The sequence below is a fragment of the Podarcis pityusensis genome, assembly GCF_964106645.2.
Source record: "Podarcis pityusensis genome assembly, chromosome: 5".
Taxonomy (NCBI): Eukaryota; Metazoa; Chordata; class Lepidosauria; order Squamata; family Lacertidae; genus Podarcis; species Podarcis pityusensis.
The window spans coordinates 63,327,324-63,355,024 of record NC_138032.1 but is presented as its reverse complement, the minus strand read 5'-3'; the positions used below and the strand labels follow the sequence as shown (position 1 = coordinate 63,355,024).

General features: G+C 39.9%; 1 protein-coding gene across 13 annotated transcripts in view; it reads right to left on the bottom strand.

Annotated features, from left to right (window-relative positions):
• The window catches only part of EXOC6 (exocyst complex component 6), a gene marked incomplete at its 3' end in the record, with an annotated part of 99,865 nt that overhangs the window by 40,537 nt on the left and 31,627 nt on the right, over nt 1-27,701 (bottom strand). For 5 of the 13 annotated variants that reach the window (XM_081006773.1, XM_081006778.1, XM_081006785.1 and 2 more), the window contains exons 6-19: nt 25,812-26,016; nt 25,097-25,255; nt 24,339-24,407; nt 21,211-21,294; nt 21,059-21,105; nt 20,242-20,362; nt 18,476-18,547; nt 17,600-17,697; nt 16,982-17,087; nt 15,843-15,952; nt 13,390-13,501; nt 12,660-12,794; nt 7,370-7,549; nt 1,945-1,974 (exon numbers count right to left, since the gene is read on the bottom strand). In XM_081006773.1, coding sequence (XP_080862899.1) covers nt 1,945-1,974; nt 7,370-7,549; nt 12,660-12,794; nt 13,390-13,501; nt 15,843-15,952; nt 16,982-17,087; nt 17,600-17,697; nt 18,476-18,547; nt 20,242-20,362; nt 21,059-21,105; nt 21,211-21,294; nt 24,339-24,407; nt 25,097-25,255; nt 25,812-26,016 — 1,528 coding nt within the window. The remainder of the gene's footprint in view (nt 1-1,944; nt 1,975-7,369; nt 7,550-12,659; nt 12,795-13,389; nt 13,502-15,842; nt 15,953-16,981; nt 17,088-17,599; nt 17,698-18,475; nt 18,548-20,241; nt 20,363-21,058; nt 21,106-21,210; nt 21,295-24,338; nt 24,408-25,096; nt 25,256-25,811; nt 26,017-27,701) is intronic. The other 8 variants (XM_081006780.1, XM_081006781.1, XM_081006774.1 and 5 more) reach the window with 3 other exon arrangements.

Genomic DNA, 27,701 nt, shown 5'->3' with positions numbered 1-27,701 from the left:
ATTATAAATAAACAATCTAATAATACTTTCCCATTCTTCATTGTTAGAAGTATTTGCATAATCTCCCCATCTGAAACCCTGTAGAGCCACTGCAAGTCAATGTAGTTCTGAGCTAGGTAGACTAGTGGCTTGATGCAGTACAAAGCAATTCCCTATGTTCATAACTATCACCAGTACAGCTGGAAGGTGGTTGTAAGTAAGCCTGGACTTCTTCCATACATTAATCCTGTTGCATGTGATCATGGGGACCATAGTTCATGACAGCTTATGCTATAACGTCTTTCTGTAGTCTATAAGGTACAAGAAGACTCGTTTTCGTTGCAACAGACTAACATGACTAAGCCACTGGAAAACATCCATCCCCTCAGTGCCTCTATCTGCTGTTTTAGAGATGGGTCTCAATATCCAGGAAACACATTAGTGTCAGAGGGCATTTTTCCAGTTGTCCTCTCTAAGCAAGTTAGGACACACACTGCATTCTTTCTACATGTTTAAAATGTGCAGAAATTAGAACAGGGGCAGGGAGTGGGGAGGAACAGATTTGCATGAACAACTGAATAAAATTTGAATCAAACAACAGAAGCAACAACTTAGAAGCACACTTTTTCAACTAGACTGAAGATCATGAACGGTAAGAATTATCAATACGTGACTGAAGGATAAATATTCCGCTGAGCTGGATATAAGGTTTCAAACTATACTCCACATACCAATATGCTATTTTACAGAGAGACAGCCAAACGCAGCTTTGCAACATGCTTTAATGGTGAATATGCATTGAAATAAAATACATGTGTATGCTTCAGACAAGTGAAGCTTTATGATGTATAACTGGGATCCACTCATGTTATAGTTTTCATGCATGAAGCAGCCCTGACCAGCAACTGAAATATTGTGTTATCTAGAGATAACTGGAGAAGGCATGGCTGCCATATGGTAGCCATTTGGGGGACTGCTTTCCACTTTGGACATCAGATTTCCTTATGGCTGCCATCATGACTGTCAGCCAGAATTACCTTTCATGTTATCAGTACTTTCATGAGCTTTTTACCCCGGCATTATCTGCAACAATATCTTTTAAGCATTTTTATCTTCCTCTAAATTTGTCTTCAGAAAGTCAGATGTCACAGTGGAAGGGGACGTGGAATGAGTTGATCCCTTGCAACTATTTATGCTTATAGCACAACACGTGTGGAACTAACATGATCATCATATCTCGTTTGTTGCATACTTTTTCTACCAAAGTGTTGATGCAAAATCATTATAAAGTGGGAAAGTGTCCTGAGGGAAATGAGTAGAACACAATTCTGCATCAGCTTTTTAAAAAAATAATAAAGGAGGAAGCTTTCCAATCGCTAGCAAATCTGAAAGTAGCAGTTATTCATTATAATGCAAATATTTATGTTGGACCAAAGTAAACTACTCAAAATGAGTTGGTGACCTGAAAATAATTGGGGCATGAATCTTTTAAAGCAATCCATCATCTTTTAAGAAATACATTTGGGTGCAGACATTCTCCTCACTTCAAAAAGTATGTTTTTGAAAGAGACTGTCTAAAACTTTCACCAGCTCTTTATTCTCAGCCACTATCTAGCCATTTTAACCTTATTTCGTATGCACATCCCCATAGCTGCATTCTGACACCTGACCTCCCATCCAAGAGGTCTTATGGTCTCCTTTGAATGATCTCATTTCAGATGCAACACATGCCCTATCATGTTTCTATGAGGCTTTAAAAGGTTCCTTCTGCCTTGATGTCCAAAAACCAAGGTTAGTCTTCAACTTGGATTCTGCATGCAACTACACAATTTAGTATAGAGTCAGATCAGTATAAATAGAGGGGTTTTAAATAAAGTCACTCAGAATTGAAGCAATAAGCCTGCAGGCAGTTCATAGTTTAAGTTTTCCATGTGCATGCTTTTTCTTCAGCTTGCATCTACTTACCGACATAGCTGCATGGTCATTGTTGTTATTCTGAGAAGGAAACCAGTAAGGCAATCAAAACAAAACAAAAAATAAAAATGCACTGTCAACATTAAATTGCATTTGGTAGCAGTCAGAGGGGGTAGGGGAGGGCTCTTGAGAAAATAAGTAATGTCTGCCAATAGGCTTTCTTTCCTGAAGATGGGAATGGTTCGAAATTATTATTCGAGATTGATCTGCCATGGTTCAGCCAAATTAGTCTTCTGTTTGCAGCTGTAAGAGCCAAATAGACACAATTTTTAAGTGATAGTCTGAAAGTGTAATGAATACACAGCACAGTGCTAGAAGCCAGAGAAATAAAATATCCTACATAAGCAGTATTTTCCGGCAGACAGGCTGGGTAGATTTTGTTTCAAGTGCTATTTGAAGAGCTTTGGGAACATATAATTTCAAAACTCCTTGGATTAATCCAGATCTCTGCAGATGCTCTACTACTGTGTACTGGGGCTTCTGGGATGCCCCTTTATAGCAGCAGCAGATCCCTGTAACACCCCTCGCCCTGGCAAAATGTTGATCTCCAAGATCAGTGCTTCTCCAGAGCAGCATCCCTTGAGTCATGAGAAGCCACTGACAGAAGGAAGCATCAACTCTTGTCTGTGTGAATGGAGAAGTGCTTTCAGCTCACACATGGGGGAAATGTTACATCGCAGCCATCATCAATCTGTTATTTTGCTACTTTCCTAAAAATATGTGTAAGGAATAGTAACAGACACTGTTTAAAAATAAATACATCCATCCATTAAATGGATCAGAAATGTAAAAAGGCTTGTTTTCAGTAGAAATACAAAAAAAAACCCTACCCTAAAAAACAACAACAATGCTGTTGCTATCAAGTGGCAACACAGACAAATATAATACAAAGACACTTTTAGGGAAACAAAGCTAAAGAAACATATCTAGCAACCAGATGACACCACGGAAGCTACAGGCAATAAGGATAATTGTGCAGATATCTCATAGTAAAGACAAGATAGCTTTATTGCGGGCTGCAGATGTACTTTATAGTTAAACGCTATGAGGCTGGAGTCAGAGTTGTGCTCAGTAGTGTTCCACTCATTCTGGAGGAAGAAGATCGGGAGACAAACTTCACCTAGTCTTCCTTTCCTTTGCAGCCTCCGGAGCAGTGTGAGAGATGAAATAGGGAGCCTCAATGGGAAGGAGGGGTCAGCAAAGATCACTTGCCTAGCTTCCTCAGGTAGGAAATCTCCACTCCAGGCACTCATGTGCCCAGAGAAACCTCTCCTGGTGTGCATGGAATCCACTCCCTTGACCAAAATTAGCCTCAAAAGAAGCATTAATTTGATGTGTACTTCATTGCAGTGGATCTGTGTGTAGTGCCAACCACAGTTTCTCCAGTTTCCAAAAAAGTCAGTGGCTCTTATTCTACTCTACTGGATCTCAGTGCCTTCCATATATGGAAAGAGCATTTCCATCCATAGACTAGCTAAACCGGATCAAATCCATTCATTGTATGCGAAAAGGTGCAAAGATATTAAGAAACTGACCAAGCTACACACTTATGACTAAAAGGCTTTCACAGGCAAGTGTAAAACAGAAACACCTTACATTGCTGCCTCTACATTAGTGTCTGTTTTAGATGTTTTCATCCCTGAAGTCAAAAGTAAATAAGTGACACTTGCTTGAAAAATGATATTATAGAAATTCTGGAGAAAGACTCCTCTGGAATCTGTTGTCCAATAAGACCATGCCAGGTCACTTCATGGTTATGCTTCTGGTCGTGTTCTATAGTAAAGATGTAGCCAGGCACAAGTCAAAGAACATGGCTGCATAATATATTGTGTTCACTAAGGACGCTACAAACTCATAACTACTACAACCCTACAGAAGTGGCATATATATGGGGAGATTTCCCCTACAGCCTTGTGGCTTAGGAACTTACAGTCTGATCCTAGAAAGACACTTGCTTCAAGTTTCAATGGACATAGTATTTAATAGTTTAAGATACATTTCCCTACTGAATAAGTGGGGAACGTCCACCCCATGGGCTAAATTAGGCCTGCCGGGCCTCTCAATTTGGCCTGCAAGTCAATTTCCCCCATGCCAAGCCTACCTGTCACTCACCTGACAGCATATGACATCGGGTGCAGGATAGTAAAGGAACAATTGGGAATCTTAGAAAATACTTCCAAATTGTTCCTTCACAAGAGCAGCTTACATTCACAGCTGTTGAAAATTGGCATTAAATGCAAACCCAGGCTGCTTTTAGCATAAATCAGACACACCGAGAAGCTACCAATTGGAGCCTATTGGACCAACAAAGTTTGGCCACTCCTGCACTAAGACAAAGCCACCTTTATCTCTCCAATAACTTTATTGATAACAACCTACGAATCCCACTTTCCAGATTAGGAGGCAATGGGCATTTGCAGACCCTGGAGAGTGGTGGACAGTCACAAGTGGACTAGATGGACCAATTATCTGATCAGCTAGAGCAACATCATATGGTCACTTCGTCTCTCAGCAATAAAAGAAGCTTTCCCCCTACCTACAACTACCTGGGAAGTACAGAGCATGACGTGGATGCTGTCTACAAACTTGGCTTCTATCAGCATCTCTGCAGGAGGGTGTTTTTGTTTGCTTGCTTTTTGGAGGGGAGGAGAAGGTTTTTTTCTAAAGGCAACTTCACCCCACCCCCATCAACTCCCAAACAAAAACTTCTCAAGAGATATAGATTTGCCCCCACCCCTTTGTACACACACAGCTGCTTCAGATGTAAAACTCACCCAGCACCTAAGTCTTTTCAGTGCTAGATGAAGGCTTTTTTGTTTTTACAGGCATTTTAAGATCTTTCTTTTTGCGCTCTGGAGCACTAATGTATGTTTTCCTGCTATAGGTGCCCATTTATTTAGTTTCCTAATGCAGTTGATTTCTCACTGTATGATTTTTAGAGCTCTCCCTGTTTTCATGGATTCAAACTTCTATTGTTAGCCACCCGAAGACATTGTTCATTGGGCAGTATACGAATGATGTTGTAAGTAAAATTTCCTTTACTTACCAACCAAATGTCAAGACCTTCACCTAAGGCTTCTCATTGATCTAGTCAGCCAAGCCTTTCCATGAATTGAAATCCTGCTTCTCTTGGAACCAAGTCTTGCTACCCCCATCTTTTCAAGAAGGCAACCCTCCTTCATACCTTCAGCATGGTATGCCAGTCCAGAATACATCTGGAAACTCCCTGCAAATTGAAAATCAGCACAGCAGGCAAAGGCCTGGAACAGAACTGTGAATCCTCATGAGCTAGCTTTCTTAACACAGGAAAGATTCATCAGCAATGTGATGTAAAGTGACTGTCTATAATCTTGCTGCAAGTGAAGATCCAGGCAAGGCCTGCCAAATAATTCTCAGAAGGAACTGTCCAGCATCCATCTCCTCCTTCTCAACTGCCCTTGTTGCTCTCAATCCCTACTAAAGTGCTTTCAGCTACAACCTGATATTTGACATACTGACTTCTCTTCCATTGCACAACATCTGCAGGCTAGCCATGGTTGAACATGTATCAGTAAACATCTGGAGAAAGCCAGCTTGTGGGAAACTCTTAGTACAAACATGGCCATGGTGAATCACATTGGTTAAATGTATCAAGTCTAGTCTCTGTCACTTGCCAATGCAGCCAAACACAATCCACTGAGGAAATCTAACATGTTTGCACTGTGCCAGAGCATAGCACAGAATTATAGATTTTGAATGAATCTCAGAAGTTTTCCAGCTTAACTTCTTTGATTCAGTACCGTCTAGATATAGTGTAAAACACTCTCACACAAAACAAGAAAACAAGTTGTACTGGACGGGATGGATCACAGAGACCAGACATAATTTTTATTCTTGAAGCACTCCTGTAATATAAGGAGTCCATTGCCTTCAATGAAATAAAATTTAAGTCGAACTTGAGCAGGTTAACTTATATTTATTTTCATAAATATAACCAGCCAATTAATAAGCAGCCAAAATAACAACTAGAACATAAAATAGACAATGACCACATACTTGAAGCAAAGGAATATTTGACTTGATAACAACAGTTTACATACTTCTTATATTTTAGAGGGAAGAAACTCAAAGTGGTTTTCAACATAGTTTAAAACTTTTTTTAAAAAAATCTAGTCTGGGTACAATTTAAAAAAACAAAACAAAATAAAAGATTCAGGGGAAAAGTTTAAAATCTTCCTTGTAAAACCTGTGTTGCGGTGTTACAGTCGTTTTACACCATGTTTCCCAAAAGCTCTGTAAACACTAAACACTTTCCTGTTGTAGCAAGGTAGGCAGTGGAAGAACAAAATGTAGAAAACGTTATTGTGTGCAAACGTCCATTTTTAAAAGAACTTAATTGTGCAGTAGCTGTTTCACCTGCAAAACCATTCACAATATGGGAGATTGTGCTGGTTTTATGCTATCCTATAGTTTATTTCATTTGTATATACCATTGGACACCACCTTGATACTTTATATGAGGGAGCAGCAGATTAATATTTTTATAAAGAAAACAACTCATCTCATAGCAAGTTATTATAAACCTCAAATCGACAGATTTATAGAAAAGCAGTCAATGTTTATGAACTTCTGGAATGGGAATTTTCATAACATGCAGTGTTTTCCCCCAATGCTGTAAGGAATTATTATTGGTTCTCTTATCTTCTAGCAATTATATGTGAATAAGCACTGGTTTACGGTGCATTTAAAAATGAATTTCTTAAAAAGAAGAAAACAAGAACCAAGCTTTATTTCATCACTGTTGTGGATTCAAATGAAATATAGCAAGTTTGTAGTTTCATTGTTAGATGTGGAATAGAATAATGTTGGCACTGGCACCATGATTAACATTAGCCTGGGCTCTTTAAAAAAAGAGGAGGAGAAGCAAAAAAGAAGAAGGCAGGACTGGAATCTCATTTGCTAATTCCGGATAAAGCAAATTCTGGTTAGCTCCAATGCAGATGAAACACTACAGCATGGTTAATTCTAGCAAGGGAAAGGAGGGAATGGACCAACTTCTGCTTAGAAAATCACAATGGCCCAGCTAAGATGGAAACAAACCACAAGCCTTGGGTTTGCACTTTCCCTGTAAACAGACAGTGTGCTTAATTATGATTAATTGCAAATAGAAAGCAGAAACTTCTGGTACTCTCCAGCGGCCAGACCAGAGAAGGGCTTGGGTGGGGAATGCATAATCCTGAGCCTGAACAAGACCCAATCCTGCAATGCTGAACTCTTTTTTCAAGAGTTCAGCCCATTTCTGAACTGGGTCTATCTGTGATCGAAGCAAGTTTGATACAGGTCCCAGGACTGTTGTTTCTTCCACCACGTGTGCCATTAGCACCCTTAGACTGTATTACAAATAAAACCTGCAATTACTTGCAATTTGTATACTTACAGGCAAGTGAGTGAAAACCTGAAAGGTGCTCCTCAAGAAATTAATAAGATCCATTAAATAGCCACTGGCTCTCCCATCTGGCTCACTCATTGTCCAATCATAGTCAGCAAGCTGGATGAATTCATCAATCTTTTGGTTAAGTTTGGTATAAATTTCTCCTTCAGCAGCATGTCTTGCATCCTGGGGAGTGGGGAACAACAGAAGTATGCTGAAGTTTTAGTATCCTAGTTTCTTCAAATGTAGCAAATGAGGGTCAAGAAGTGGGGGGGGGGGGAGTCAATCATTGTTATTGTAATCCATCTATATATGGAGTCCATGTCTAAACCACTGTTTTATTTTTCTGTTCACAGCATAGAGACATGCTATTCCTCTGCTGTGAAGAGAAAAATAAAACAGGCAACTCAAGGAACAACAAACATTACAAAAACGTGCCATCGTTTCATATATAAATGTAACATTAATACATATTACTAATATAGAGAGACTGATTTCGGGTTTTTCTTCTGACACACTTCCCCTCTCAGCCAGAACTCTGCACATGCACCTTGGCTCTCACACCCAGGGCCCAAACAAACACATGGTTTGTGAGGAAAGTGCTTTTGCAGTCCGATTTTCCCTGGGCATCCGGATAGCTACTGCGGGAATAGGATGCTGCATTGGGGCGGCCTAATCCAGCAGGGCTCTCCTTATGTTTACTTTGATTAAACTGACAAACTTTGTGAGAGGGCGGTAATTGTTTCACGTTTTTAATGTTTTGGAATGATCAACTGCAAATAATACACAACTGTATATTCTTATTGGTAAGGATGCATTTTAGACTAAATCTGGATTGCTATAGTTATTTATGTAGAGCATCTAGACACGTCACTAATAATTTTTTTAAAAAAAAGACACTGGAAACCAATAAATTTGAAATCTACGAACCTTCTGCTGTAAGAAGTCACAGAACACTATTTTGCATAAGGTGTATCATTTAAAAAACAACAACGGAATGGCAAAAGAGAAATCCAAGTTATTTTAAAAAAAATATTAAGACTGATACAATTTGCCTCCAGGAGATGCAGTTAACAAGAGCAGAGCATGCCAAACGGCAGGATAGCTAGGCTGATGAGATGTGTTCAGCTTTTTATAAGAAGGTACACAAGGATTAATAAAAAAAGGATTTTCCATCACAAGTGAAGCGTATGCACTGGTGTGATTCTCTGGGGTAAAAATAATACGTTTTTAGTAATATAGAGAGCAGGAGGTGGGGGGAAGAATCTACAAAGGGGTATGCCTTTATAACCTGGCTGGGCTTTGTTTGCAATTAATTTTGGATTTTTGTTTTGTTTTGTTTTGTTTTGTTCCAGGAGCTTAGATACTGCAAATGACAGTCACAGCATGGTCCCACAGACAATTAGATAATGTGCATATAGCTTGATATAGAGGCCCTTCATTAATACTTTTACTTAATCCCAGAGTGAAAATAGAAAGAAAGAAAAGGTTAAGCCAAAGCACAGATGACAGGCTAGTACATTCCTTTCTTGAGTATACATAAGATGCAGCATACACATAGGCAGCAAACTGTGAACTCTCACAGAACATAATAACGAGGGGACAAACATTTTTATCTGACACAGGAACAAAAACAGCTGTTGCTACAACTGGCTTCACATGGAATATCCATTAACACTTTCACTAAAACTGTCTTTGCGTTCCAGAGTTCCACTCAACCAACTTCTAGACCGTGGTAGTCAACCTTTTTATACCTAACGCCTACTAATGAATCTTCCTTGATGGTAAAATTTCCTTACCGCCCACCAGTGCTGCAGTAACATGTGCCCTGTTCCTATGACCTGTTGGGCTTCCTAGTCCTAATGTCAATGTAAACATGGCACATGGGAAACCATAATGAATTTGTCTGAGCAAAAGACTGAAAACTGATGACTGTCAGGAGGATGGGAAGGGAGAGCCAAAGACTCTCTTCTCTTTTGTCTACCTTCTCTCTGCATCAAACCCAAAAAAACAGGATTCATGGGAGGGAAGAATAGCTCTGAGATCTTTTCAGCTGCAAAGGGGTAACCCTTCCATCCATGAACAAAACTTTTCTCAACGATCATAGAAAAGAATTAGCTTCTTGAAAGAAGTCTCGCCTGACAGCTCCTTGCATCATCTGAAGAGAAGAAGGCAGTGCCTGCTTCCTTTCGGCAGGTACAATTTTACCAATTCTGCCCTGCACCTGCCACCACTCTAATTCCAGCCCCAGGTCTAGTAATGTTGAGTCCTGTGCTGGATTCCCTGATGGCCCAAAGGAAGTTTGCCATGTGTATCCTTTTCTATTTGGGGGTGGATGAGACACACAGCTGCAGAGACAGCCACTATTTTTATGCATGGCAGATTCCCAGTAAGAAACAGTTATAATAAATATTTGTATTAAGCAGATACAGCAATCAGTAGGATTCTGAGGATTTCTCCAGTGCCCTGCTAAGCAAAGGCTGGATGGCTGTCTGCCATGTATGATGATCTAGTTGCAGGGGGGTTGGACTAGATGGTCCTTGAAGTCCCTTCCAACTCTGCAGTTCTATGATTCTGTTATATATATGAAAATAAGATTCTGTTTGGAAGTTCATAAAATGTGGTTCCATATTTCAACAGAACCAACCCATGGGATCAAAGCTACAATGCAGCAAATCCTGTAGGAAGATCATGCACACATGGAAAACGTCATCTTTGCCATTTGCCCTGGTTATAAAATTCATAACAGTGCAACTCCTCAAATTAAGTGTTCCCAAGGCTGAAAATTCAGGAGCATGGTATTAATTCCTTTGAGCATGCCTTTATCCTTCTTATGTCCTCCGTTAACCTTGACAACAGAGATTAACATTGGAATTTGATAGGTTTATTTTAAGATTTAGTTACAAAATTAAAAGTACTGAAGACAGAACTAGCCTCAGTAGGAATAATCCTGTTTAGTTTGTTGGTCTGTGAAATCCTGTCGCATTTGGGTGTATACACAATAAGGCAATTATTTGAAATGGAAGATATAGCTGTCATGGAACCAACCAATTCCTGTTTTTGTGTGTTCGTCACTTATTTTACAAAATGCAACAAATTTATAGGACTAAATGAATAAACTTTGAACCTATGCTACGCTTTACATCACCACTCCACATATTTCATTTATTTAACATACTCAACAAATATTTTTTGCCTCTGGGAAATACCATATCTAGGATTGAATAATCCATAAAACATCCCAGAAGCCCAAAGGGTGTGTGAACCACGTTTCTCAAAACAACAGCTCCTCACTCTACCTACCAAACTAAATTTGTAGCTGAAGAGTTTGAAAAACAGTATGTGAAATGGGGCTGGGCCTGGGGGTTAGAATGGCTATTCAATGGTTGGGGGGGGGGGGAATTGAACATTCCTTTACATTAGACAAGCCATCTTGTATATTCTTATTTGGGAGTAATATCTGTCAAACATTGAGAACCTTTTGCAGCACACAACAAAGCTGCCTGCAGCTCTATTAAGTCCTGGTTTGCAATCTCTAAAATATTCATCAGTCAGATATTCCCGCCATTTTATTTTGGCTCCAAATTGCATTGTTTTTGCTCAGGTGTAAAATATGAATAACCTGTACAAAGTATCTTTGCCTCATTCTCTGGCAAATGGATAATGTTCACTATCTTGCAGACAAGGAAGGGGAAAGCTCTCTCTCTCTCTCTCTCTCTCTCTCACACACACACACACACACAGAGAGAGAGAGAGAGAGAGAGAGAGATTCAACCAGAAATCTGCCAGGGTGCTAGGGTATAAGTTATATAGACACTCGCCTGAACTGACTTAGAGACATGAGGTGGTATTCAACTAAGTCAAGAATCTTCAACCTTTCCAGATCCAGGACACACTTTTACCGTCAATATGCATTTGGATGCCAGTTTCTTAATCTGTCCTCATGTATTTGCATGGTGGTAGTGCTCCTGCTGTTCCCCACGCTGGATTAGGCCAAGACTTACAAGTGGGTCCCGACCTACCAGCTGAAGACCAGCTGAACTAAATTATACACAGAGTATACCCACTGAAATTAATGAACATGACTAAGTTAGGCACATTTGTTTCAATACCGTATTGGCCTGAATATAAGCCTCAATTTTCCCCCAAATTCCGACCGTGAAAAGTTAAAGTGCAGCTTATATTCGTGAACTTATGGTATGCAGCCAGGAGCGCAGAGTAAACAGCACCAGGAATGAGGCAAAGCAGCACCCACCCCATGCGTAGTCCCCCATCCTCTCCCCCAAGGCCAGGAAGGGAGAGAGCGAGGAACGGGAAAGGCCGCTGGCAACATAGCGTAACTCCCCCCCCCCCCCAGTATGCAACCAGGATCAGTGAGGAAGGGAGCAGCTTATATTCAGGTATTTTTTTTCTTCCCCCCCCCTTCCAATTTTAAAGGGGTGGCTTATATTCGGGTGCAGCTTATATTCAAGCCAATATGGTAGATTTGCTCTGAGTAAAACTCGATGCTAATCATTGTGCATACAATAAGGATACCAGACGTCCCCATTTCCTGGGGACAGTCCCCGGATTTACAAATCAGTCCCCTGACAAAATCCTATCATTCCTACTGAAGTTTAAAAGTGTCGCCGGATTCATTGGAAAAAAATCTGGTAACCTTAGCATACAAGGAATGAGAAACTGCTTCTTATTCCAACCCCGAATGGCAGAAGAAGTTTGTTTGTGGCTTTCAAACTTCCAGAGAAGAGGGCAAATCTAAAGGACCACAATGATGTATGGAAGGCATGTGATGCCAGTGCAATAATTCTAGCCAGGCAACCTGATTAAAACATTCTTTCACATGTGTTTCCTTGGGAAACAATGGCATGCTTTTGCTAATTAAAAACAGTATGAGATAACTACCAACATGTATGATCAAGTTTGAGAAATATGTAGGTGTAGCTTTGACAATATTGGGCACAAATATGTTCCAGTTTTGCCTCCTTCCCAATATGACCCCATCAAGACCTATATGGCACACAGTTCATCATGGATTAACTTTAATGAGATTATCCCAATTTAAATTAAGACAACCATCGAAAAACAATGACATCTGCACCACAATAATAATGAACTAAAGCCACAGTAGTGTTGCATAATATTTTTGGTGGAGTTACACATTCCTGGCTGTTACATTCATAACCTGCCTCCCAAAACAGAGCACAAAACCAAGCTATACCTAGAAAAGAATAATCGTCTTCCTTGTGGACCTGTGTATTTAAAAATGTTAACCAAAAGATGGTAACTCTTTGCATACCTTAAACGTTGATAGACCATAGAGTCTTGCAGTATGGAGAGTTTCTTGTGAAATATTTGTAATGTTGGTTATAAAGTCCTCAAGGTATTTACATGCTTGTTCCAAATGCGTTGTGTTTATGATAATTTGCACCAGCTTTAACAACAACAAAAAACACAGAAAAGGGACAAATTCTGATAAAATACATTTGCAATACACAACCGAACTTGAATCGACTATAGCAGAAAAGACACAACTCATTTAAAGGAGATTATGCAGAATGCTTATTAGCAATACTGACTGATGCACAACTGCAAAAGCTACAAGGTTGTAAATGGATTGCTACAAGAAGCAAATTTTCCACCTTCAGAGAACCTACTATTATCTAATACATTATCTACCAAGAAGCACCATTGTGCCAACTACAGAATTCCCATTTCGTGGAGAGCACAATGCATCCTATATCATTCATCACAGTTCATGCAGGGTGGTGATAACTTTCTGGGCTTGTTAAGTGCCGCCATTATCCTGGGTGAACCCAAGAGAGGGCTCTAGATTGAATGTGCCCCAAACTCCCCTTTGTAACTGCAGAGTGCAAGCAAAGAATAGTTATACTGGTGGGCATGTTCCCTTTCAGGAGCTTCTAGTTGAGAAGCTTTGGAGGACATGAATGGCTCTTAGGGAAAGTCTGAAGAACCAGAACAATGCACAAGAGCACCCAGAACACTGAAGCATGCATTTCAAAACTTACCTCCGTCAAACCTATGTGAGGCTTTTTTATGAGGTTCTGTAAACAACTGCTTAAAGTTCGAGTCAGCAGCAAATTTGTCGATTTTCTAAGCATATCATCTATCTCTGTTGAACTGAAATGCAAAAATTTAAGATGCTTTGAAAACGAATGATTAAACCACTGATGAAACTTTAAAATAATTGTGCAGCCTTTTTTCTCATTTCCCGGATAACCAAGTAGAAATCTGTTCAGCTCCAATAGAGGACAGGCCATCAGTCAACCAACTGCTTTGTTAACAGTTTAACAAACTTTTAAGATATGCATTTATGAAAAACTTGAACTATGTTCATAGCATAATTGGGAAAGAGTAATCATCTGCATATTTTAATAGTTCCTGGTTAGAGATGAGGACCCAGAAGGCTTATTTATTAGTTCAGTATGTGTGAAGGGAGAGCAATTTATAGTTGTCAACAGTGCACAAAGCTTGATGACAAACTGGAAATAGCTTCCAGATTTCTGAAAGCAAAAGGGAACTGCACATTTTATCCAGTTAGAACCAAGAAATATTTTTCAGACTGGCTTAAATGGAAGTCTTTTTTTGTAATGAATTTTTGTAATGAATTTCTCCCATCTATTAGAACCTGAATGTCTTACTATTTTGAAGTAAAATGTAATGCTGAAGGATGGGGGAGGGGAAGAAGGAATAAAGGTGGTCCCTAAGAAGGAGACATACAGAAGCTACTCAGGTTTGCCCCAACTTTCCCAAATTGTATCTGTCTCCATGAATAGCCTTGGATGATCTTCTGCCCTTCACACCCCTGCTTTTCCAGGTGGAGGCTGACTCATTATGTGCCCCAAGTAGGTCAGCTTTTAGCCAACATGGTACAGTATATTACTCAGGGTTACCATAAGAGAAGAGAGTATGTTGTGGCATTTCTTAGTCACTTTGGAACTGACATGGTTGAATACGATGCTATGGGTTTCATAAAACTCACTTTGCTACTGATGTGGAAAGGATTTTGCTTCCCGGTTCACACTGACCTGCTGCTCTCTTTTCCTTGGGACCAGCCAACATTAAAGTTTCTATCTGTCTATCAGTTCCCTAACAGTGGAGGGCTCTATTCCCAGGCCCATAAAAACTTTCCCTATAGTCCACGTTGGGATGGCAATGAGATGGCCCACAGAGCAAATTCCAGAAAATCCCATGAGGATTTGGGAAAACATGCCTGGTGTTAGCCATATTTCCATATCATAGTCCATCCTGGTTGTTTCGTGGTGCAGACCCAGGTCATCAAGTCTGGCTTCTGCAGCCTCCCTGCCATGAACCACTACTAGCGGGATTGGCAGCAACAGCAGCAGATATGTTCTATACTTATTTTTATTTTTCATTTCATTTTTATACCACTTTAAATATTTATGGAACAAAATACCAAAGCGGCTTACCACCTACATTAAAACACCAAACAACCCAGAAGAAAACATTACAGAAGGAAGTAAAATATACATTCAAAGCAACGTAATGATGACAATACTTTGTTCTCTCGATAATTGTGCTGCTCTATATGTACATTTTATATTTGACTTCCTTTAGTAATGTTTTCTTTTGAAATGTTCAAGATATTTTTTTGTTAATTTGGCAGCATTAAATGTGCATTCTGTAGTTGCATTAAATGCTTTAAATGTGCATTCTATAGTTGACCTCCTTCATAATGTTTTATTTTGAACTCTTTTAAGATAATATTTTCGTTTCCTGTTAATTACATAGCTTTGAATGTATACTTTGTATTTGCCTTTTTACCATACTGCTTTTTTCTGGATTGCTTTGCTTGATGTTTTGATGTGTTGTGAACCACTCTGAGATTTCCCGTCCTCAAAAATATAAAGCAGTATAGAAATGAAATGCATAATAATAACAACAACGATCAATAACTTCAAGACCAAACTCTTTCTTCCACCAATCTAACTAATACATGAGTTTGGATATATTGTATGTTACTTTTTTTCTGAAGAGCATAGCCAAAATAAATATAAAGTCAGAAACAGGAGTTCTGTGTACTGATTGGATACTAGTTAATACATTTCAGCACCTCTATATGTTCCTGACCAGGCTGCAACACTAGCAATGATCCCATATGCTCCCTAGTTGCAAGGAGACTGCCAGCTGTTTGATTTTGATGCAACTTGCAGATTCCTTATCTGGTAACGCAGCCATCTTCATACACGCATTGTTATACTGCATCTTACCATATTCGCTATTGCTCCATCTAGCTCAGCATCGCCTATGCTGACTGACAGCAGCTCTCAGGGGTTTCAGAGAGGAGTCTTACCTTTACCTACCTGGGATAGAATTGAACCTGGGACCTTTAGATAGCACACCTTGCATTCTGAGTTCCAACCCTTTCTTCTTGTGTGTATATATAGGTCCTGCATGTCTTTTAAACACACACACACACACAGCTTTTGTAAATGCTTACCTGCGATGAAGTGACTCTGAAAACTTAAGGCTTGCATAAATGAATTCTTTGACCTGGATATAAATCTGAGGCACTGACTGAGACATTGGAAGTTTCTTTGGAAAACCCTGCTGCGGAAACAAAACACATATGTGCCACATTACGCTGCATTTCAAAGTGACTAAAGCTAAGCAGGTTGGAGAAAAGGGCCTTAATATCCTATGCTAAGCCAGGCATCCCCAACCTGTGGCCCTCCAGATGTTTTGGCCTACAACTCCCATGATCCCTAGCTAACCAGTGGTCAGGGATGATGGGAATTGTAGTCCAAAACACCTGGAGGGCCAAAGGTTGGGGATGCCTGTGCTAAGCTATATTTGGCTGTGATATCTCTATAGTCATAAGAGTCCCCCCCCCCCCGCATAGGGAGAGACATGCCATTCCTAACATCTGATGGGCAAGAGACTGACAACACAATTCATCATATAAAAATATGCTACAGTATTCAGATCTCTCCAAGTTGGGACCATAAATAGAGCCATACATTCCAAGTTGTATAAATTGAACTTTAAAAGGCAAGGGAGGCTATAAGTATGTTTTGTTTTTTTAAAACAAAACAAAAAAAACTCAATTCATCAGGTTATTTCTCCTTTTACAGGATTCTAAAAGTGTGTACTGCTGTCTCAGCGGATTAATGCCCAGAACACCTAAGGACTGAAAAAGAGGATTGGGTAGTAAGAGGAAATCTACACACAAAAGAAGATGAGCTGAGAGGAAGGGCCCAGGCACACAATCCCATTGTCCTCGCCTTCATCCCTAATTAATTGTTACATCTGCACTGAGACAATAATATTTACTTATTCTTTATTTTAAGTATCTATACTTCAACCCCAAAGTCCCAGGATGGAAATACATACACTTCAAAAACAAAATTGTGCATATACACCAGACACATATTGAAAATTGATCCTAGCTTGCAGGCAAACTAGGATTTGAGCAAACCAGTTTGCCGCATTCAGACAAAATTACAATGGTTTGCCACTAACTGGAAAAAGCCTCCTCTTCTATGTGTACAAGGAAGAGAGGAAAGAGGGAGTGCACTTGGTTTGGAGGATCATCAGAATGCCTCCCCAGGTGCTTTTACACAGTGTGTGTTTTCTTACCTTATCAAGTTCCGGATCTTGAAAGGGAAATTTGCTAATGACAATTTTGTACTCTTCTTCATTTGAGACGGGAATTGGGCTGCAATTATCTGCTTCAAAAATATCCCTGTGCAATCAAATGAGCATATTAGAAACATAAATACTAAAGCACACAGCAAACATATATGGGCACAATCTCGCCAAAGTGAAGCACTCCTACAGCTTGCTAGCGCTCAAAGTCTGAGGACAGGAGCAGCTGTGAACCGCTGGTGGGAAGGAATACATAGAAGCAGAGGCAGCACTATTTAAAAGTGATTGCCTGTTAGGCAGAGTGTCCAAGGGTAGGAAATAGAAACCCGTGGGACTTCAGGTATTTGTTTATTTTGTGTAATTTAGACAGCTTCTGTTAGCCATGGAGATAAACAAAGACTATGTAGGACACTGTAGTCCTGCTCCATCTTTCACACATTTCACACACACTTTCAATTGTAACTTTGACAATAATTATAAAGAGCTAGAATTTTTTTCTTTAAGTGAAATCCCCTGGCTGGATATATGCAACTATATAGCCATCGAAAGAACAACCAAAACTGGTTAACATTACTTTGAAACAGGATCTTCATATTCTGTGATACTAACCTGAACAATACAGCCCATTTTTTAAGCAGCGTTTCATTGTACTGGTCCCTTATTTCAAATAAAAGATCAAAGAGCCTGTTCACAGGAAACCCGTAGCCCTAGGAAAACAGTGTTTAAAAACAGTATTTTAAAGGATGCTATCGCTGCAAGTGAGTATAAGTGAGAATATGATACTGCAAAATTTTAAGAGTTGATGCCTGCAATCAATACATAAAGGCATCCTTGGTATATATATATACTGTATTTTTCGCCCTATAGGACGCACTTTTTCCCCTCCAGAAATGAAGGAGAAATGTGTGTGCGTCCTATGGGGTGAATGCAGGCTTTCGCTGAAGCCTGGAGAGCGAGAGGGGTCGGTGCGCACCCCTCTTCAGGCTTCAGGAAGCTATCCGCAAGCCTTGCAAGCCCGGCGGGAGTTCCCACGGGCTCGCAAGGCTTGCGGGCAGCAGCCTGCAGCCCACAAGTTCGGGGGACAGCGGGGAGGCGCAGCGCGCCTTCCCGCTGTTCCCCGACCTGGTTTGGAGGCTGGCGCTGGGGAGAAGCGCGCTTCTCCCCAGCGCCAGTCCCACAAGCTCGGGGGATAGCAGGGAGGCGGAGCGCCGCCATCCCGCTGTTCCCCGACCTGGTTTGGATTCCCCGACCTGGTTTTGGGGGGGAAATAAAGGGGGGAAATTTCCTTTATTCCCCCCCCCCCCAAAAAAACTAGGTGCGTCCTATGGGCCGGTGCGCCCTATGGGACGAAAAATACGGTATGTCCTTAAATAATACATTTCCTTGGCTTACTGTTTAGACATTGAATTGAATTGAGTTGGGCAACAGAAGGGCTGCAAATGGACACCCAATGAAATGCTTACAACAAAGTATTTTACCACCAACCTGCAAGGTGTCAGCAAACACGACAATCAGATTCTTCAGCTCCAAAACAAGATCAGGATCAGTGCAATAGGACTGAAAGGTAAAAACCACATATTGTGTTTCAAAAATTGAATTTTAACCAATGGAAGGCTTGGAGTAGATGACCCTTGCGGTCCCTTTCAACCCTACAATTCTATGAGTCTATTATTCTAACTGCTCAAAATGATCCATCTACAAAACAGTTAAGCAACAAAATGGCATGAATGAACCAGGCAGAGGGCCTTCTCGGTAGTGGCACCCGCCCTCTGGAACGCCCTCCCATCAGATGTCAAGGAAATAAACAACTACCTGACTTTCAGAAGACAACTGAAGGTAGCCATGTTTAGGGAAGTTTTTAATGTTTGACTTTTTTGTGCTTTTAATATCCTGTTGGGAGCCGCCCAGAGTGGGCGGGGTTAAAATAAATTATTATTATTATTATTATCATCATCATCCTTATTGGAATGTCCTTATATTGATGGATTTGTTTTTGAAATAACAACATTGTGTTTTAAATTGTTGTTTTGTGCCCTGGGATCTTTGGATGAAGAGTCGGTAATAGAATTTAGAATTTTATTATTACGGTCACAGACCAGTTCCAGATCACTTACAATAGCAGGAAAATCATAAAACACAACAGGGATACATTGAATTGCAATTGGATATAACAGAGACAATTCAGATACAGCGGCAGTTAAAAAAATATTGTTGTTTTGTGCCCTGGGATCTTTGGATGAAGAGTGGGTAATAAATGAATACTATTACTACTATTTTTGTGAGGTGGTGTGAATATTATTTTTTAATCACAATGGACACCACACAGGTTGCCACAGTCCCATTCTGTCAGCAATGGTTAGAGAATCTGCTTTGCATGCAGAATGTCCCAGATTCAATCTCTGGCATCGCCAGGTAGGGCTGAGAGAGACCCAAATCTGAAACCCAGGACAACTGCTGCCAGTCAGTGTAGACAATACTAAGCTAGATGGACCAATGGCTTGACTCATATTATAGGGCAGTTTCCCAAATTTGAATGCTCCTAAGCAACTGAAGCTATTCCACTCTTTCTCATGCAGGTATTCAACTGGGCAAATTGAGCAAAAATAACTTTGCATTAAATGACACACATTATATAGTGATTAATTATCCCTCAACCAAATAATACAGATATTAAATTAACAACACTGTTCCAGTTTCAAGTAGCTGGAAAGAGATCCAAGGCATTGTGTCTATGTTGCAACAGAAGTACCAAAAAAAAAGAGGGAAGCTCTAAGGGTTCCGCTGGTGAAGTTTATTTTGGAAACAGGGGTTTTGGAATGATAATTAGGAACTATTTCCTGGTGCTGCTTTCAGCACTAAACTAATTCAATCTGATCTAATGAAGAGGTCAGTTGAAACTAATTAGGACGGATTGCAATAATAACAGCAGATTAACTCTGCATATTCTAAACTGCCGGACTAAGGCCACAGTTTGGAAGACCCAGGGAGTTGTAAATCAGCAAAGGATTATGCAGATAGCCCAGGGCTGGGGCTCACAGCCTGAGACTGGTGGGACAAACAAAAGCTTGGCAGGCTCTCCCCCCCCCCCCATCTGAGCAATTTTTAATTACAAAAAAACCCACAACACCCTCCCAATAATGGACCTGGATTCCCCACCCCCTTACTTTGACATTATCCTTCCTTTAAACACACTCAGAAGTTCTTTAAGTAAATAAACCTAAAGGGCATCTTCGCAACACCTTCTCACTTACCGAATGAGTTCTAAGGACCGCAATAATCTTTGAAAGCGCCATGTTCCAAAGTTCATCAGTGTAAGCTCTCGTTATCAATCCTTGGGTTACGTGTAAAATGTGATCTTCTACTACAAAAAAACTGAACGCATAGAAAATAGTTAAGAGGAATAATCGCCGTTAAAATCATAAATAACCAAACAACAACCCGCTTCTTGTTTGTTTGTTTCTTGCTCTCTCTCTCTCACACACACACACAGGTTTAAACCAGTGTTACCAATTTTTATGGGGTTTGCTGCTAGAGGGTGTTTAACAGGATTACACAAACCAGCTTGAGGATGAAAGCCACCCTTTGTCATTTGCCTTGAAACTAGTAACTGAGTTGCAATAGCAGTCATAAAGCTAATTTGTGACCCCAGCAGTGGGGGCAAGGTTGTGGGACAGAACCAATTTCTCCTATCCGAACAGACAGTCAATGAGTTTATGGTACACATACACTGATGAGAGTGACAATTCTCTGTGGGGCCAGGGAAAAGAGAACGGGGAGGGGGGGTTGCACTGGAAACCCCATTCCGAGAGTAAGCACAAGATTTGCTTTCAAGCAAGCTTAAGCTATTTTGGGATGGAGGTTGAGCATGAGTTATTTGCTCTCTCTCCCCCCCCCCACTGCCTTCCAGGCATCTGGCAACATCTGAAGCAGGCAGTAGTCAAAAGGTTAGGCAAAAATGCAGTTAGCATTGCTGCAAATCAACACTGAACAAGCTGAAGAGTCAAAAGCTACCACAAAGAAAGGCCTATAAAGCAGGAGAGCAAGAGACACCCATGTTTTGGAACTCACCCTACAATCTGACTGAAGTATCTTCTGTAACCTTCCACCGTTTCATGCTTTAAGAAAAGAACGCAATATATATAAATATAAACAGTTTAAGTTATCTGATATGTTAAGTATTTTAAAACAGACCAATTTCCACTAAAAGGAAAATTAAGTACCATGTTTGACTGTGGCTGCAACACTAGTCTTGCTTGTTTCCTTCTTTGTTTTCTATAGTAATTTTCAAATGTCTCTGCATCGCCCTAAAGGGGAAAATGAATATATACATACACCTTTTTAAAAAAAATTATCTTGTGAAAGTACACACACAAAAATGTATGTTACGTTTGTGGAATGGCAATACTGTAAACACACCCAAAAGCACTTCATTTGAGACATTCATTTGTAACATCAGGTGTGGACCCGCCCAAATGTCAAAGTGGTCCACTAGAGGTGATGGAGTTCAGGATCCAGCCTACCAGATGGAACCTGTTCCCCACCCCTAATTTCACATTTAGTTCAACAAACTCATTTTGACAATACTCTTGAACAGCAAGTTGACATTCAACGACTCCTTATTTAGAACAAAAAGAACATTTTCTTTTCCAATTTGCATCATTTATAAGAAAACTTACAACGCTGATTTGTGTCATTTCAATAGCCATGGGGGAAATATCTTGCCTCTCAAGGATTTGTTCACTGTTAGGTTTCCACCACCAATTGATGAAATTTAAAACAACATGAAAAGCTGACAATTATTCCTGATGTCTTGGGCTTGGAAGGGTATCAACTTTGTTGAAGGATGCTTTGCCAAGAATCTTAAATTTAGTTGAAAATGTAAAATGGGGGTGGTGGTGTTACTATGTTGAAAGGTCAGCCAAAAGTACTGACTGTTTTTCTACAGGTAATAAGAAATCAAGGCTAGCTCTTACAGCATTAAATAAAGCCATTTATGATGTTTGAAGTTTAAAGTTTCCAAATATGATTTACTACTATTAAGCAACATGGTTAGAGTTGATTATATATTGCTATGAAAAAGGAAATGGGTACCCTTTGGTATATAAATTGAGCAGAGTTGTGTTCTCATCCATCTGAATCTAGCACCAAAGCCATATTCTTGCAAAGTACTTTAGCAATTCAGCACTCAAGAAATCTATCCAGATCATGCATAAGTACAGTTTTGAAAGTGTGGGACCCGGGGGGGGGGGGGGAGGAGAGAGAGAAAGGAAAGAAAAAAGAAACCAGCTATTTCTCCCTTACATCATGCTAAATTTTAATTAGATAGTTATATTCAGGTTTGGAAACATCATAGCGTGCCCAGATTTAAAGATGTCACACAGATTGGGGCTACCGTAAATAGAGTAGGCATTGCTGTTAAAGGCATGATCTTCCTTAATAGTTTCAATATGTTCAGTAGTATAGTTATGTGGTGTAGAATATCAGTTTGAGTAAAATGAGAACAAACCTTTTTCTGGTGTGCTTTTCACTCTCCTTGATTAACATTGCTAAGACTTCATTTAATATTTAAAATAAACATCTATTTGTGGCACGTATTTAATGGCCACCCTCTATACTTCATTGGTTTCTATTTTCTATGAAATGGGAAAAAATGGTCCCTTGACTCTCAGAGCTCTTCATAATGTAGAGGGGGGAAATCTATTTAGATCTTTTTTATCGTGATGATTCATTCAGAAAGAACCATCTGTCTACTTAAAAACCACAACAAACATTGACTCATCTGTATATACTGAAATTAATGTAATTTGCATGTAAGCAGAATTTTAAAAACAAAACAAAAAACCCCTCTTAAACTGCTCAGGTTCAGCTTTACTACTCTTGCGGTTAGCTTAGCTTACTTATTTAGGTTTCCATTAATTAGTAAATTCAAAGCAGAAAGATATATTGGGTACCGTAATAAGAAATTGCAGACATGGAAATACCCACTACACTCAGATGGCTTTCTCAAAATGCAAAGCTGAAAGATTATTTAAAAATACAAGATCTGTAAACTAAGCTGGTGGTTTACGTTATCAGATCAAGAGAACTATACAGTACTTTCTATTACTCTAAAAATAGATTCAGGGAACGGACACCTACGTATGTAAGTACTTACCATGCCATGTGAGTTTTCATCTTCAGCCAAGAGCAACATGTAATTCTGAAACAACTACTGTAGCATAATAGCAAGTACAGCACAGTATTTACCTAGCGGGAGCATTTACGGTTTTCAAGCATTCTTCCTAAACGCACAAAGTAAATAGCAGCTGTGGGGGTGGGTGGTCCAGATCAGTTCCACAGCAGGGGGGAAAGGGTTAAATCCCTTCCCCAGTCCTGACCACTGCTCCCCATCACCATGACTATTCAAGAAACAAAGCACACAAAAGCTAGTTTCCAACCAGTGAAAAGGCTTGTGATGCCGAATCAGCAACAGTAGTACAGTATTTTTACTGTATCAAAGCTACTAGTTACAATTTTATCTTCGGAAAGCTCTAAAGTTTCCATTTTGCCACTTGAGTTGTTCGTGGTCCCCCGTCCCCCCGCCATATGAGTCATATTTGTCAAATTAGTTACATAAGCAAGATCTTGCAACTATCCAACAGAACACACAGTTTTTCACTCCCGTACCTTTCAATGGGAGCGACTTAAGCTTATGCTTAATTCTCCCACTGAAATTACATCTGAATTTAGGTATATTTAACTCATTTGCTGGAGTGTGCTCTTTACCCTACACCAGGAATAGGCAAACTCAGCCCTCCAGATGTTTGGGGACTACAACTCCCATCATCCCATACCACTGGTCCTGTTAGCTAGGGGTGATGGGAGTTGTAGTCCCAAAACATCTGGAGGGCCGAGTTTGCCTATGCCTGCCCTACATAGTGAGCATATTCTTATCTAAAACAACACAAGAACCAATAATTAATTTGATACGAAGGATGTTCTGTTGGGATAGCAATTATGGTTGCTCTGTTGCTACCAAGAAACAGGTTCTCTCTCTCCCGATCACCCAATAACAAAAACTGGAAATCTCTCATGAATTCCTACTCTGGATGGAAGGTGCATATATGGACACAATCTTATAAAAATCCTGTTACAGATATTAATGGATATAAACTAAAGGCTGTCAACAGAGGCTGGCAGAAACAGCACACTCACATTATTTTTAGAACACAGGTGGATTTCTGTTAAGGTAGCTGCAATGGTCTTACGAAAACTCATGTAGTTTTGAGACACAGAGAGAAAACAGACAAAAGGATAAGAGGAATGTAAAAATAAAAAATCCCCATAAAAAAGAGAATGATATACGTACCAGAACTGAGTAAATATGCAAGCATCGATAAACTGGAGAAAAATCTACCAGATCGTGAGCTGTCAAAACCTGTAGGAAGGGATCCAAAGCAAAACACATTCAGCTACAGCATGACATTCATAAATCAAATGGGCATTAGAAACTAATAACAGTAAGCCAAATAGGATGTCAGCATTTAGATAGGAGGCAGACTGCCATGATCAGTTTTCCAGCCATTTTGGTAATTGTACAGGTGCCCTTGACAGATAAAGGCCTGATAAAAGTATGATTCCCTTCTACAAATATTTAAGTTAAATCAAAATTGCCTGAATAATATTCAGTGAGCACTTATTTCTCCACTCTTTCCTCATGGGATAAAAATAATGGTTATAATCTGTTCTTTATTTAGTAAAAAATAATGTAGTGCTGGGACTCATATATATTGATAAAAGTGTCATGGCTGTCAGCACAAAATGGCTGCCATGGGCAGCAAAAAAGATGTGCCAGTACTTTGTACAAGTGAGTATTGTAAAAAATGATAATCCAAAAACCACTTTCCTCAACCCCATTTGATGTAGCAAACTGCTTTTTTAAAACTGAGGGCTTTTTCATGTGGAAAATTGCTGTTCAAAATGAAAAGAAAGCTAGATGGTCTAATGGGTTACCACAAGCCCCCTGAGAGACTCTAAGATTCACTTCCACCTATTTCAGGATTGTTTCCTAAAGGCTGAACAATAAGAACAAGTAAAATGAAGGGAAATTATTTGAGATCGAAATACCTCATCTTCATGTTCTTCCTCTTCCTCTTCAAGGTTTTGTTTTGAAACAATTTTATTCCTTGGCTCTGGAATGCCATCATTATTTATATATGGACTCTTCCCATAACGGAAATTGTTTTGCTTCTGGAGAGCAGTATCAAAGGTTTTCTGCTGCTGTGCCTGTAATATCAAAACAAGCCATTGAACACACACACAAAAAGATCACACGCAATTCATTTGTGGTCCTACAAAAGCAAAGACAAGTACCGTATTTTTCGCTCTATAACACACACCCGACCATAACACGCACGTAGCTTTTAGAGGAGGAAAATCCGTAGGCATGCCACCCGTAGACATTCCCTCCATAACACGCACAGACATTTCCCCTTACTTTCTAGGAGGAAAAAAGTGAGTGTTATGGTGCAAAAAATACGGTAATGGCCAAGGGAGCAGAAGGAGGGATGTGGCTTATCTCTTCAGGTGGATCCCACAAAGTCACCCAAGACTGAAATATTTTCCAGTGGAGTAGACTGACACAGGTTGGATTCATGCAATTCCTACATTTTGAAAATGTGAGGGAAAGTTTGCACAAGTCGGGCATCCTTGGGTGTGCAGAGGGAAGGAAGGTGTTTGTGTAGCACCTCTTGTCATGTAAGGCCTTGTAAGGAGATGAATTGAGGCTAAATTACGATTGGTTTAGTCAAGCTTGAATATGCTTAGATTTCAGCAAACATACCTGTTTCATCGCTGTTTCACCAATTTTATCCGAATGCTTCCGAATACTCTCTAGGAAGTCCTTCAGATCCGACATGGAAATCTCTTTAATTTCCTCACGTAGTTTTGGAAGGTTTTCAATCATTATCTGACAAAACCGGTACTGACTAACTCTAGGAAAGTAGATGTTTTCTAGCTGTTCCATAGTCTTTAAAGCAGAATAATATCTGGAGAAAATAAGGGGAGAGTTGTTGTTGTTGTTGTTGTTGTTGTTGTTGTTGTTGTTTACCATCTGAACGTAATCCTAACAAAACTGTAACAGTCTGAGCAGTTTCGTGCAAATAAGATTAGGGTCTCAAAAGGAGCAAATTGGGAGGCAGAGGGAGATGAGAAGCTGCCCTAGTACATGATTGGCAACCTTTGTGGAGAGTTATACACCATATGCCCTCTAGCTGCTGCTATAATATCTACTAAGAATCCTGGCCATAAATGGCTTATTTAGGCTATCGCAGGCTTTGCCAACCTGGCAACCTCCAGATGTTTTTGACTACAACTCCTATCAGCTGTGCTGAATGGGGCTGATGGGAGTTGCAATCCAAAACATCTTGATGCCACCAGGCTGGCAAAGATTGGGCTAATCCCTTTGCTTTGCTTCAGTAAATTCTCCAGTGCAGTGAATATACATGTATTTCATGTATTGCCATGTGATGCGTGCAGCTTGCCTTGCTACTTTGGCAATCCGGAGCTTGATGTCTGCTTGCAGACTTCACTCCTCTTTTGGCACGCTTTGAGTCTGAGTTGTGTTTGCCCCACCATTTTCCAGCCGGCCACATCGCCCGACTCCGCCCCTAGCTCCACCCACTCATGCTCACGACTGTACGTAGTTTCATCTGTGAAACGTTTGCAGTTGTGCAAAAAAATGAAGTGCAATCTCCTGGCTAGAGTGCTGAATTGTGGTTATGCATAATGCATAGATGCAGCCTAACAAGCTGAGATGCTTTCCCTGGCCCTTCATTGCTTAACTTTTAATCAGTGGCATAGAAGAAAAATGCATGATCAGCAGAAGTGACCATCGTATGCAATGATGATCAGGCTCCTCCTCCTGCTGTCATCTACAGTCGCTATCCAATCAGGCTGCAGGACAGGGAGAGAGTTGGGTTTGCAGGACCTCTCCATCAACTCTTCAGAAAGACCAGCAATTTTTTGCTCCTCCTCTCACTGAATTTTTTCTAGGAGCTAGTCATTACAGGAACTCTGTAACTAAGAAATAGCACCAGCATTTTCTTTTTTTTTTTACATTCCATGTCAAACCCCTTTCCGTTTGTGCCATGTCATAGTCCTTGCCTTCAGGCTTAGAATCTGTAACCTGCTATGCCCTCCCTTATTTTGCTGAAGAGAGGGGTTAAAAAGTTTTAAATAAATAGTCACAATTGTAAGAGTGTCAGAGACAAAAAGAGACAAGAGAGAGAGAGACTTGCAGGGACTAAATATTACGAAGCTGCCAAATTAGCATTTTGATAAGTTGCCTTCATACCCATAACTACCTCTCACCAGAATTCATTCAGATTCTTCATGCAAATACACAAACATTATATATATATATATATATATATATATATATATATATATATCTCGACCCCAAATTGACAGATGTACTAATGTGCTTTATTGCACAGCTCCACAGGAGTTATAATTATAGCAATTACATTAATACTAAACAGGATAACAACAGACACTTATAATGTATAAGTTGTAGAAAGGATTAATAACTTTTTCTTTCTTTTTTACAGTTATAATACTGCTTTGGAATGTGCTTTCAAAGAAAAAGTGCAACCCTAAGCATTCTTATTCAGAAGCCACTCCCATTGCATTTAATAGGATTTACACCTGTGTAAAATGTTCAAAGGACTGC